Raw genomic sequence first — 12,013 nt, forward strand, 5'->3', positions numbered from 1 at the left:
CGCTGATCCTTGGGTCATTTTGCATTTCCCCCGCTAATGGTAAAGGTAGGATCGGGGGAGGGGATGCTGATTCTAGATCTGTACCTTGTGGAAAAATCCCCCCGGAACAGACTGGGGCAAGTGGAGAGGGGTTCTGGGATGAACCGGGGATAGCCTGGTGGAACCAGTCTGATTGCTGCTTTCACCATTCTGTTTTCTGTTGGTGATGTCACTTTCTAGACGAACGACAATGGAATATGTCACTGACATGTTTATGTATCTAATACAATCAACTAATCAATCCAGCTTCGTTATTGAAGAGAGGTGCAGTGGTACAATATATTTCAACTTCTTCCTTTCACCCCTGACTCTCTCTCTCACCCTCTCTTTCTCTCTCTCCATCACTCCCTCTTTCCCTCTTTCTCCATCTCTCTCCCCTTTCTCTCTCACGCTCTCTTTCTCTCTCTCTCTCTCTCTCCCCCCTCTCTCTCTCTCTCTCTCTCTCTCTCTTTCTATGGCCTATACTGTGTATGAGCTGAGCCCTGTGTTGTTCGTGCGGGGGTATGTCCCAATTTCAAATGGCACCCTATATAGTGCACTTTGTTTGACCAGAGCACCATGGGAGGCTCTGGTCATAATGGGGAAAGGGTCCATTTGGGACACAGCCTGGGTGTAAATAGCTGGTCTTGCAACAGGCTGGGTGTGCGGAGGGAGGACAGAGGTGGTGATTTAGTGGGGAGATAAGCTCTCTGTAATGGCAGGGTGGAATAATTCCCCGTCAAATAAGAGGGCTGAGTCTCTCCTCCCTCAAGCTCTGAAATTCTGTCTGCTTAGAGATTGGCTTGGTGTATCTCACTCTGCTCTGTTCTGTTCTCCTCCTTTCTCTTCTCTCCCCTTCTCTCATCTCCTTCTCTCTCCTCTCCCCTATTCATTGCTCAATTAAGGATTTGCTGTTCGATCTCAAACTCCTTTTGAGCTTATTTTCTGTGTTAAGAGGTTAGACCTCGAACTCTTCTAATGTACATCATACACATGTCATAACGATGTTTGCCTGTCTGGTGCAGCAAACAGTTACCTGTCTCATAACGATGTTTGCCTGTCTGGTGCAGCAGACAGTTACCTGTCTCATAACGATGTTTGCCTGTTTGGTGCAGGAGACAGTTACCTGTCTCATAATGATGTTTGCCTGTCTGGTGCAGCAGACAGTTACCTGTCTCATAGCGATGTTTGCCTGTCTGGTGCAGCAGACGGTTACCTGTCTCATAACGATGTTTGCCTGTCTGGTGCAGCAGACAGTTACCTGTCTCATAACGATGTTTGCCTGTCTGGTGCAGGAGACAGTTACCTGTCTCATAACGATGTTTGCCTGTCTGGTGCAGGAGACAGTTACCTGTCTAATAATGATGTTTTCCTGTCTGGTGCAGCAGACAGTTACCTGTCTCATAATGATGTTTGCCTGTCTGGTGCAGCAGACAGTTACCTGTCTCATAATGATGTTTGCCTGTTTGGTGCAGCAAACAGTTACCTGTCTCATAATGATGTTTGCCTGCCTGGTGCAGCAAACAGTTACCTGTCTCATAACGATGTTTGCCTGTTTGGTGCAGGAGACAGTTACCTGTCTCATAATGATGTTTGCCTGTCTGGTGCAGCAGACAGTTACCTGTCTCATAGCGATGTTTGCCTGTCTGGTGCAGCAGACGGTTACCTGTCTCATAACGATGTTTGCCTGTCTGGTGCAGCAGACAGTTACCTGTCTCATAACGATGTTTGCCTGTCTGGTGCAGGAGACAGTTACCTGTCTCATAACGATGTTTGCCTGTCTGGTGCAGGAGACAGTTACCTGTCTCATAATGATGTTTTCCTGTCTGGTGCAGCAGACAGTTACCTGTCTCATAATGATGTTTGCCTGTTTGGTGCAGCAAACAGTTACCTGTCTCATAATGATGTTTGCCTGTCTGGTGCAGCAAACAGTTACCTGTCTCATAACGATGTTTGCCTGTCTGGTGCAGCAGACAGTTACCTGTCTCATAACGATGTTTGCCTGTCTGGTGCAGGAGACAGTTACCTGTCTCATAATGATGTTTGCCTGCCTGGTGCAGCAGACTGTAAACCTGCACTGAAGATGCTGAGCAGTCTGATTAGTCACTGGGGTCCAGTGAAGAGGAGGAGTGGTTAGAGGAGGAGGTGAGGAAAGGAGGGGAGAGGACGGCGTACTCACTCAATATCCCCCTCTCTCTCTGTATCTCTTTCTCCCTCTGTCTCTCTGTGTGTTTCACCCATCCTCTTCAGAAAGCCAGGGATGTCTCTTCTAGAGGGATCAGAGCCGATGTACTGCACTGAGATTCATTCAGTCAATGAGAGCTACACTGGCTGACAGGAAGCAACAGACAGGCTTTACTGTGTTAGGGTTCCATCATGTGGCAGGAGGCAGAACTGCCATCCAACTTGAAAAGGGAGAAGCAACATGTATTAGGCAGAACAAAACAGGAACATCGTTGATGAATCAATTGAGACATACTGGAGAGACCGACAGACTGGAGTATAGACCGACCTGTGTGTGTGTGTGTGTGTCCTACATCGTTATCAGACTGACACGAGTGTGTGTGTTTCTTTCCTGTAGCCCTGCTGTCATCGTGGTGTGAGGAGCTGGGTCGCCTCCTGCTGTTGCGTCACCAGAAGAGCAGACAGAATGAGCCTCCGCAGGGCAAAGTCCCCATGCAGCCCAACATGAACACCATGAAACCCCCTGGAGGACTCTCACACGGGTCAGTGTGTGTCTGTCAGAGTGACTGATGTACAGTGTTTTTGCCAGCTTGTGGATTGCCTACTTTACTGTCCCACGTTTTCTGTTTGACACATAGAGATACATTGTCATATTCAGAACTACAGGTGTGAACACATTTCATGTAAACACAAGTTCTCTCATTGGTTCTCTGGTTTAAACTGTATCGATCATGTTAACTTAAACAATGTTGAGCTAAAACTATTTGATATGCAGCTAGATGCATGGGCTCCGATATGATACAGGATTCGATTCGATGCACTAACATTTGTTGCATGAACACATTCATTTTCCATTTTAAATTCATATCTGCTGCTGATGGGAGCTCAGGAGTTGGGCCTCTCTGAGCTGGGCCTCTCTGAGCTGGGCCTCTCTGAGTTGGGCCTCTCTGAGTTGGGCCTCTCTGAGTTGAGCCTCTCTGAGCTGGGCATCTCTGAGTTGGGCCTCTCTGAGTTGGGCCTCTCTGAGCTGGGCATCTCTGAGCTGGGCATCTCTGAGCCAGGCCTCTCTGAGCTGGGCATCTCTGAGCTGGGCCTCTCTGAGCTGGGCTGAGCTGGGCATCTCTGAGCTGGGCATCTCTGAGCTGGGCCTCTCTGAGCTGGGCCTCTCTGAGCCGGGCATCTCTGAGCCGGGCCTCTCTGAGCTGGGCCTCTCTGAGCCGGGCATCTCTGAGCCGGGCATCTCTGAGTCGGGCATCTCTGAGTCGGGCCTCTCTGAGTCGGGCCTCTCTGAGCCGGGCATCTCTGAGCTGGGCATCTCTGAGTTGGGCATCTCTGAGTTGGGCCTCTCTGAGTTGGGCCTCTCTGAGTTGGGCCTCTCTGAGCTGGGCATCTCTGAGTTGGGCCTCTGAGTTGGGCCTCTCTGAGTTGGGCATCTCTGAGCTGGGCCTCTCTGAGCTGGACATCTCTGAGCTGGGCGTCTCTGAGCTGGGCCTGTCTGAGATGACTTCTCTAAACTGATATGTGTGTGTGTGTGCGCATGTGTGGGCCAGTGGAGGCTGTTGGGAGGAGCGATAAGGAGGATAGGCTCGTTGTAATGGCTGGAATGGAATAAATGGAACAGTATCAAACTGATTAAACATATGGAAACCACATTTGACCGTTCCAAATATTCCATTCCAGCCATTATGAGCCCGTCCTCCTATAGCCCCTCCCACCAGCCTCTACTGGTGTAGGCACTTAAACTGAGACATTGGGCATCTACCACCCCACTATCAGATTAGGGGTGAGGGAAATGTATGCTTTTTGTCCCCTCCTTGTTATCTGTAATCACCCACTGATTAACTTGTCCAATTAAATCTGAGTGATTGAAAACCCCAATTAGCAGTTGGCTTGTGAGATCAAATATTATTTGTCACATGCGCCCAATACCACAGGTGTAGAACTTACTTACAAGCCCTTAACCAACAATGAAGTTCAATAAATATCGTTAATAAAATATTTACTAAATAATAAACTAAAGTAGAACATTTAATAAAAAGTAACACAATAAAATAACAATAACGAGGCTATATACAGGGTTACCGGTACCGAGTCAATGTGTGTAACAAACATTAGTGAACTGCTGATTAGTAAAGTTTGAATGGGTTTTCTGACTGATGCATGCTTCATTTGGATCGGTTTGGGGCTCCCACGGACCGATGCACTCTTACCTTAAACATTTGAATCAGGGACCGGTCTGTGAATCGTTTCATCCCTACTTACAGTACCAGTCCAAAGTTTGGACACACCTACTCATTCAAGGGTTTTTCTTTATTTTTACTATTTTCTACATTGTAGAATAATAGTGAAGACATCAAAACTATGAAATAACACATATGGAATCATGTATTATCAAAATATATTTTATGTTTGAGATTCTTCAAAGTAGCCACCCTTTGCCTTGATGACAGCTTTGCACACTCTTGGCATTCTCAACCAGCTTCACCTGGAATGCAGTCTTGTTGAGCACTTGTTGGCTGCTTTTCCTTCACTCTGCAGACCCAACTCATCCCAAACCATCTCAATTGGGTTGAGGTCAGGTGATTGTGGAGGCCAGGTCATCTGATACAGCACTCCATCACTCTCCTTCTTGGTCAAATAGCCCTTACACAGCCTGGAGGTGTGTTGGGTCATTGTCCTGTTGAAAAACCAATGATAGTCCCACTAAGCTCAAACCAGATGGGATGGCGTATCGCTGCAGAATGCCGTGGTAGCCATGCTGGTTAAGTGTGCCTTGAATTCTAAATCAATCACAGACCGTGATCATCAGCAAAGCACCATCACATCATCACACCTCCTCAATGCTTCGCATTGGGAACCACACATGCGGAGATCATCCATTCACATACTCTGCGTCTCACAAAGACACGTCGGTTGGAAACAAAAATCTCAAATTTGGACAGATTTCTACCGGTCTAATGTCCATTGCTCATGTTTCTTGGCCCAAGAAAGTCTCTTCTTCTTATTGGTGTCATTTAGTAGTGGTTTCTTTGCTGCAATTCGAACATCAAGGCCTGATTCACACAGTCTCCTCTGAACAGTTGATGCTGAGATGTGTCTGTTACTTGGGCTGCAATTTCTGAGGCGTGTAACTCTAATGAACTTATCCTCTGCAGCAGAGGTAAATCTGGGTCTTCCTTTCCTGTTGCGGTCCTCATGAGAGCCAGTTTCATCATAGCGCTTGATGGTTTTTGTGACTGCACTTGAAGAAACGTTCAAAGTTCTTGACATTTCCCATATTGACTGACCTTAATATCTTAATGTAATTGACGTTGACTTTCGTTTCTCTTCGCTTATTTGTTCTTGCCATAATATGGACTTGGTCTTTTACCAAACAGGGCTATCTTCTGTATACCACCCCTACCTTGTCACAACACAACTGATAGGCTCAAATGCTTTAAGAAGGAAAGAAATTCCACAATAGTACAAATAAAGAAAAACCCTTGAATGAATAGGTGTCAAAGCTCTCTAAGCTAAACAATCCTCTTCTCTCCTCAAATAAATGAAAAAATACATGTATGTTTTTCTCTTCATGAAAGTGAGCCAAGGAAAGCTTAGCAGAGTTATCTTGAAGGAGAGGGACAGAAACAGACAGACAGACAGACAGACAGACAGACAGACAGACAGACAGACAGACAGACAGACAGACAGACAGACAGACAGACAGCGAGGGAGTGGGCTGTTAAGTTAAGAAACATGGCCAAACCTCTGTCTGGCTGCCAGAATTGTGCTCTGTGCCTAGCATCTTGAGAAGTGTTCTACCAACTTGAAGAGACGTTGTACATCTGGTCCCTTCCAACACCAGAGCTATGTGTGTGTGTGTGTGTGTGTGTGCCTTCGTGAGTGTGTAAAAACACATTCCTCTCCATAAACGTTACTTCCCTGTTACATCACGGTGTTTCTCCCTGTAGAGTTTAGTTTGTTTATTCATAATGTTCTAGTTAGTCATATTCTAGCCTTGGATTTGTTTGGAGTTTTAATGCCAAATATTCCAAATTACATATACGTGGCCAAATGTTTCCAAGAATTCTGAGAACATTTCTGGGCGGATATGCAATCCTCTGTTGTGTTACATACATGGCCAAATGAAAGCCACGGCTGTCTCGTTAGTGTATCTGCCCTGTGGTGTCTGTCTGTCTGTCTGTCTGTCTGTCTGTCTGTCTGTCTGTCTGTCTCTGTCTGTCTCCGTCTGTCTGTCTGTTTGTCTGTCGGTCTCTGTCTGTCTGTCTGTCTGTCTGTCTGTCTGTCTGTCTGTCTCTGTCTCTCTGTCTCTCTGTCTGTCTGTCTCTGTCTGTCTGTCTGTGTATGTCTGTCTGTCTGTCTGTCTGTCTGTCTGTCTCCGTCTGTCTGTCTGTTTGTCTGTCGGTCTCTGTCTGTCTGTCTGTCTGTCTGTATGTCTGTCTGTATGTCTGTCTGTCTGTCTGTCTGTGTATGTCTGTCTGTCTGTCTGTCTGTCTGTCTGTCTGTCTGTCTGTCTGTCTGTCTGTCTGTCTGTCTGTCTGTCTCTGTCTGTCTCTGTCTGTCTGTCTGTGTATGTCTGTCTGTCTGTCTGTCTGTCTGTCTGTCTCTCTGTCTGTCTCTCTGTCTGTCTCTGTCTGTCTCTGTCTGTCTGTCTCTGTCTGTCTGTCTGTCTGTCTGTCTGTCTGTCTGTCTGTCTGTCCTGCAGTGATGGGTTAATATGTGTGTTTGTATTTGGACTGCAGTGATGGGTCATTTACCTACGACTCGGTTCCATGGCAACAGAACAACAACCAGCCCCCAGGGTCATTGTCTGTGGTTACCACCGTGTGGGGTGTGACCAACACGTCACAGAGTCAGGTGAGACACAACACATACACAAACTTCAGCACACACTACTTGATGTTTAGACACACAACACACCTTTGTATTTCTGTCTAGTAATTGAGGTACCTGATGAAGACAGACCCTAAATCCCAAATCCCCCTAGGCACATTTATTCAGAATTCTGATGTGGGTGAAAATATGGTTCTCTGTATGTGTATCACCCAAAGCTTATATCACAAGCCCCAGAAAGTGAGTCGACATCATAGAGTTACATATTTTATGGTTGCCATAACCCTGTTTGCTGTGTCTAACCAAAATGCTTTATCAAGGATACCTTCTTCCCCCAGGTGTTGGCCAACAGCTCCAGCCATATGAACCCAGGAGGTAACCCCATGGGTCAGGGTATGTCTGGGGGTCCGGCAGGCCTCAACTCCCCCCAATTCTCCGGCCAGCAGCAGCAGTTCCCGGCCAAGGGAGGCCAGGGCCCGGGCTACATGCAGCAGGGGATGTATGGCAGGCAGGGATACCCCAGTGGAGGGGGCTACAGCGGGAGGTAAGAGGCCATGCACAGACATGTATGAAGTTAACCTTCTGTTTATTGTTCTTCTCTATGCTTTTCTTACCTTTTCACACATGCAGTACACAGCTCTAATTCATGTTGTTTCCATGATCTAGTTACCCAGGTGGTCCTAACACTCCCCCAGGGGGGATGGGGATGCCCCAACACTCCCGCCAGCCTGGCGACTTCACCCAACCAGCAGCTGCCGCTGCTGCTGCCGCTGTCGCTGCCGCCGCTGCTACGGCAACCGCCACGGCAACAGCTACCGTGGCAGCCATGCAGCAAGAGACCCAGAACAAAGAGATGAACCAGTATGGACAGGTACGGACACACACACACAGACACTGTTATCATAACAGGCACACACAGACAGTACACATTACCATAATACTAAAAGTTAGAAACAACTTCAGTTATTTACTTATAATGTCCTGTTTTGTGCCTGCGGAAAATCAGGTATTACTACATACACACTAATAACACCTGCAACTTCCTACCTAACTGTCTCTTCATCCTGTTTTCCTCCTTCCAGATGTGTTCCTCCTTCCAGATGGGCCCAACTCAGGCGTACAACAACCAGTTCATGAACCAGCCTGGCCCCAGAGGGCCCCCTGGAGGCATGAACCCAGGCAGCATGGGCCAGGCCATGAACAACCCCAGCATGGGTGGGCCTCCCATGGGCATGAACCAAACTCGAGCCCCAGCCATGGGGCCTTTTGGGGCTCACGGCCAGAGGATGTCCCAGCAGGGCTACGGAGGACCTGGAGGCCCCAGGCAGGCCATGCCTATGCAGGGAATGAAGAGGCCCTATCCTGGAGAGGTGAGTTGGATGGGGTGGGTGGGAGGGGTGCTTTTCCTTTCAATATAATATGACCATAGTACATGCCTTTCTCCAGTAGGTCAATTTCCTTTATTTTTCATCTTAAAACCAATGCCTCCTCAATTAATGAAAATAAAAAACAGTTTTAAGGTGTTGATTGTTTCTCCCCCCCCCCCTATCTCTCTCTCTTCCCTACAGCCAAACTACGGGGGTCAGCAGTATGGTCCTAATGGTCAGTTCCCTCCCCAGCAGAGTCAGTACCCCACCTCTAACCCCTCCAGGCCAATGCCCTCCCCCAACTACCCGGGCCAGAGGATGCCTGTGGGGCAGGGGCCAGGCCAGTACCACCCGCAAGGCATGCCCATGGGACAGTACTATAAGGTTAGAACTCCTTCACAGTAACACTCCCTATCTACCTGTAAGACCTCCCTCACAGTAACACTCCCTATATACCTGTAAGACCTCCCTCACAGTAACACTCCCTATCTACCTGTAAGACCTCCCTCACAGTAACACTCCCTATATACCTGTAAGACCTCCCTCACAGTAACACTCCCTATCTACCTGTAAGACCTCCCTCACAGTAACACTCCAGATCTACCTGTAAGCTCTAGACCTCCCTTACAGTAACACTCCCTATCTACCTGTAAGACCTCCCTCACAGTAACACTCCAGATCTACCTGTAAGACCTCCCTCACAGTAACACTCCAGATCTACCTGTAAGACCTCCCTCACAGTAACACTCCAGATCTACCTGTAAGACCTCCCTCACAGTAACATTCCAGATCTACCTGTAAGACCTCCCTCACAGTAACACTCCCTATCTACCTGTAAGACATCCCTCACAGTAACACTCCAGATCTACCTGTAAGCTCTAGACCTCCCTCACAGTAACACTCCCTATCTACCTGTAAGACCTCCCTCACAGTAACACTCCAGATCTACCTGTAAGACCTCCCTCACAGTAACACTCCAGATCTACCTGTAAGCTCTAGACCTCCCTCACAGTAACACTCCCTATCTACCTGTAAGACCTCCCTCACAGTAACACTCCCTATCTACCTGTAAGACCTCCCTCACAGTAACACTCCAGATCTACCTGTAAGACCTCCCTCACAGTAACACTCCAGATCTACCTGTAAGACCTCCCTCACAGTAACACTCCAGATCTACCTGTAAGACCTCCCTCACAGTAACACTCCAGATCTACCTGTAAGACCTCCCTCACAGTAACACTCCAGATCTACCTGTAAGACCTCCCTCACAGTAACACTCCCTATCTACCTGTAAGACCTCCCTCACAGTAACACTCCCTATCTACCTGTAAGCTCTAGAAACTCACCTCACAGTAACACTCCAGATCTACCTGTAAGACCTCCCTCACAGTAACACTCCAGATCTACCTGTAAGACCTCCCTCACAGTAACACTCCAGATCTACCTGTAAGACCTCCCTCACAGTAACACTCCAGATCTACCTGTAAGACCTCCCTCACAGTAACACTCCAGATCTACCTGTAAGACCTCCCTCCTCCCTATCTACCTGTAAGACCTCCCTCACAGTAACACTCCCTATCTACCTGTAAGCTCTAGAAACTCACCTCACAGTAACACTCCAGATCTACCTGTAAGACCTCCCTCACAGTAACACTCCAAATCTACCTGTAAGCTCTAGACCTCCCTCACAGTAACACTCCCTATCTACCTGTAAGACCTCCCTCACAGTAACACTCCAGATCTACCTGTAAGCTCTAGACCTCCCTCACAGTTACACTCCAGATCTACCTGTAAGCTCTAGACCTCCCTCACAGTAACACTCCAGATCTACCTGTAAGACCTCCCTCACAGTAACACTCCAGATCTACCTGTAAGCTCTAGACCTCCCTCACAGTAACACTCCAGATCTACCTGTAAGCTCTAGACCTCCCTCACAGTAACACCCCAGATCTGGGCCTCCCGGGTGGCGCAGTGGTTAAGGGCGCTGTACTGCAGCGCCAGCTGTGCCATCAGAGTCCCTGGGTTCGCGCCCAGGCTCTGTCGTAACCGGCCGCAACCGGGAGGTCCGTGGGGCGACGCACAATTGGCCTAGCGTCGTCCGGGTTAGGGAGGGCTTGGTCGGTAGGGATGTCCTTGTCTCATCGCGCACCAGCGACTCCTGTGGCGGGCCGGGCGCAGTGAGCGCTTAACCAAGGTTGCCAGGTGCACGGTGTACCCTCCGACACATTGGTGCGGCTGGCTTCCGGGTTGGATGCGCGCTGTGTTAAGAAGCAGTACGGCTGGTTGGGTTGTGTATCGGAGGACGCATGACTTTCAACCTTCGTCTCTCCCGAGCCCGTACGGGAGTTGTAGCGATGAGACAAGATAGTAGCTACCACAACAATTGGATACCACGAAATTGGGGAGAAAAAAAAACACTCCAGATCTACCTGTAAGCTTTAGACCTCCCTCACAGTAACACTCCCTATCTACCTGTAAGACATCCCTCACAGTAACACTCCAGATCTACCTGTAAGCTCTAGACCTCCCTCACAGTAACACTCCCTATCTACCTGTAAGAACTCCCTCACAGTAACACTCCAGATCTACCTGTAAGCTCTAGAAACTCGCCTCACAGTAACCTAACCATTTGATCATTTGCTCCTTTTCCCGTTGTGCAATTGTACATTTAATCATTGATGTCTGTTTCTTTCACAGCAAGAGCCATTCAATGGTCAGAACAGCAACTTCTCTGGTGGTGTATACTCATATAGTCAAGGCAACGGGGTATGTGCTCTCTCCTTTGTTAATATGGGTTTGGGTCTAAGCAAATGGAACTTCCAACAGAGTTATTTGAATTCTCTAGCTCTCATGTTTTTTTAATAACACGTATCACTTTCCTTCTCTCTCTTTCACTCTCCCTCTCTCCCCTTCCCCTCCCTCCTTCCCACTCTCTGCAGGCCCCCAGGCCAGGTAACTACCCCCACTCCCCTGTGCCTGGTAATCCCACACCTCCCATGACCCCCGGAAGCAGTATGCCTCCGTACCTCTCGCCCAACCCGGATGTCAAGCCGCCGTTCCCGCCAGACATGAAACCAAATATGACAGTGCTTCCACCTCCCAGTGAGTAATTACACTGGAGCATCCACACACAAACACAGGAATGAATGTAATGAATGTACACTACATGACCAGAAGTATGTGGACACCTGCTCGTTGAACATCTCATTCCCCCTTTACTGCTATAACAGCCTCCACTCTTCTGGGAAGGCTTTTCACTAGATTATGGAACATTTCTGCTGGGATTTACATTCAGCCACAAGAGCAATAGTCAGGTCCGGCAACTGATGTTGGGCAATTAGGCCTGACTTGCAGTCCGCGTTCCAATTCATCCCAAAGGTGTTTGATGGGGTTGGGGTCGGGGCTCTGTGCAGGCCAGCCATGTTCTTCCACACTGATCTCAACAAAGCATTTCTGTATGGACCTCTCTTTGTGCACGGAGGCCTTGTCATGCTGAAACAGGAAAGGGCCTTCTCCAAACTGTTGCCACAAATTTGGAAGAACAGAATCGTCTAGAATGTCATTGTATGCTGTAGTGTTAAGATTTCCCTTCACTGGAACTGAGGGGCCTA

The 12,013-nt window shown here is 48.3% G+C and overlaps 1 protein-coding gene across 5 annotated transcripts in view; it reads left to right on the plus strand.

Annotated features, from left to right (window-relative positions):
• LOC115134985 (zinc finger MIZ domain-containing protein 1-like) overlaps window positions 1-12,013 on the plus strand; it is a 288,705-nt gene that overhangs the window by 264,330 nt on the left and 12,362 nt on the right. For all 5 annotated transcript variants that reach the window (XM_065023103.1, XM_065023106.1, XM_065023104.1 and 2 more), the window contains 8 exons: window positions 2,600-2,744; window positions 6,945-7,059; window positions 7,374-7,579; window positions 7,702-7,906; window positions 8,118-8,405; window positions 8,604-8,786; window positions 11,100-11,168; window positions 11,342-11,504. In XM_065023103.1, the coding sequence (XP_064879175.1) occupies window positions 2,600-2,744; window positions 6,945-7,059; window positions 7,374-7,579; window positions 7,702-7,906; window positions 8,118-8,405; window positions 8,604-8,786; window positions 11,100-11,168; window positions 11,342-11,504 (1,374 nt within the window). The remainder of the gene's footprint in view (window positions 1-2,599; window positions 2,745-6,944; window positions 7,060-7,373; window positions 7,580-7,701; window positions 7,907-8,117; window positions 8,406-8,603; window positions 8,787-11,099; window positions 11,169-11,341; window positions 11,505-12,013) is intronic.

Source organism: Oncorhynchus nerka, linkage group LG10 (genome assembly GCF_034236695.1).
Source record: "Oncorhynchus nerka isolate Pitt River linkage group LG10, Oner_Uvic_2.0, whole genome shotgun sequence".
Taxonomy (NCBI): Eukaryota; Metazoa; Chordata; class Actinopteri; order Salmoniformes; family Salmonidae; genus Oncorhynchus; species Oncorhynchus nerka.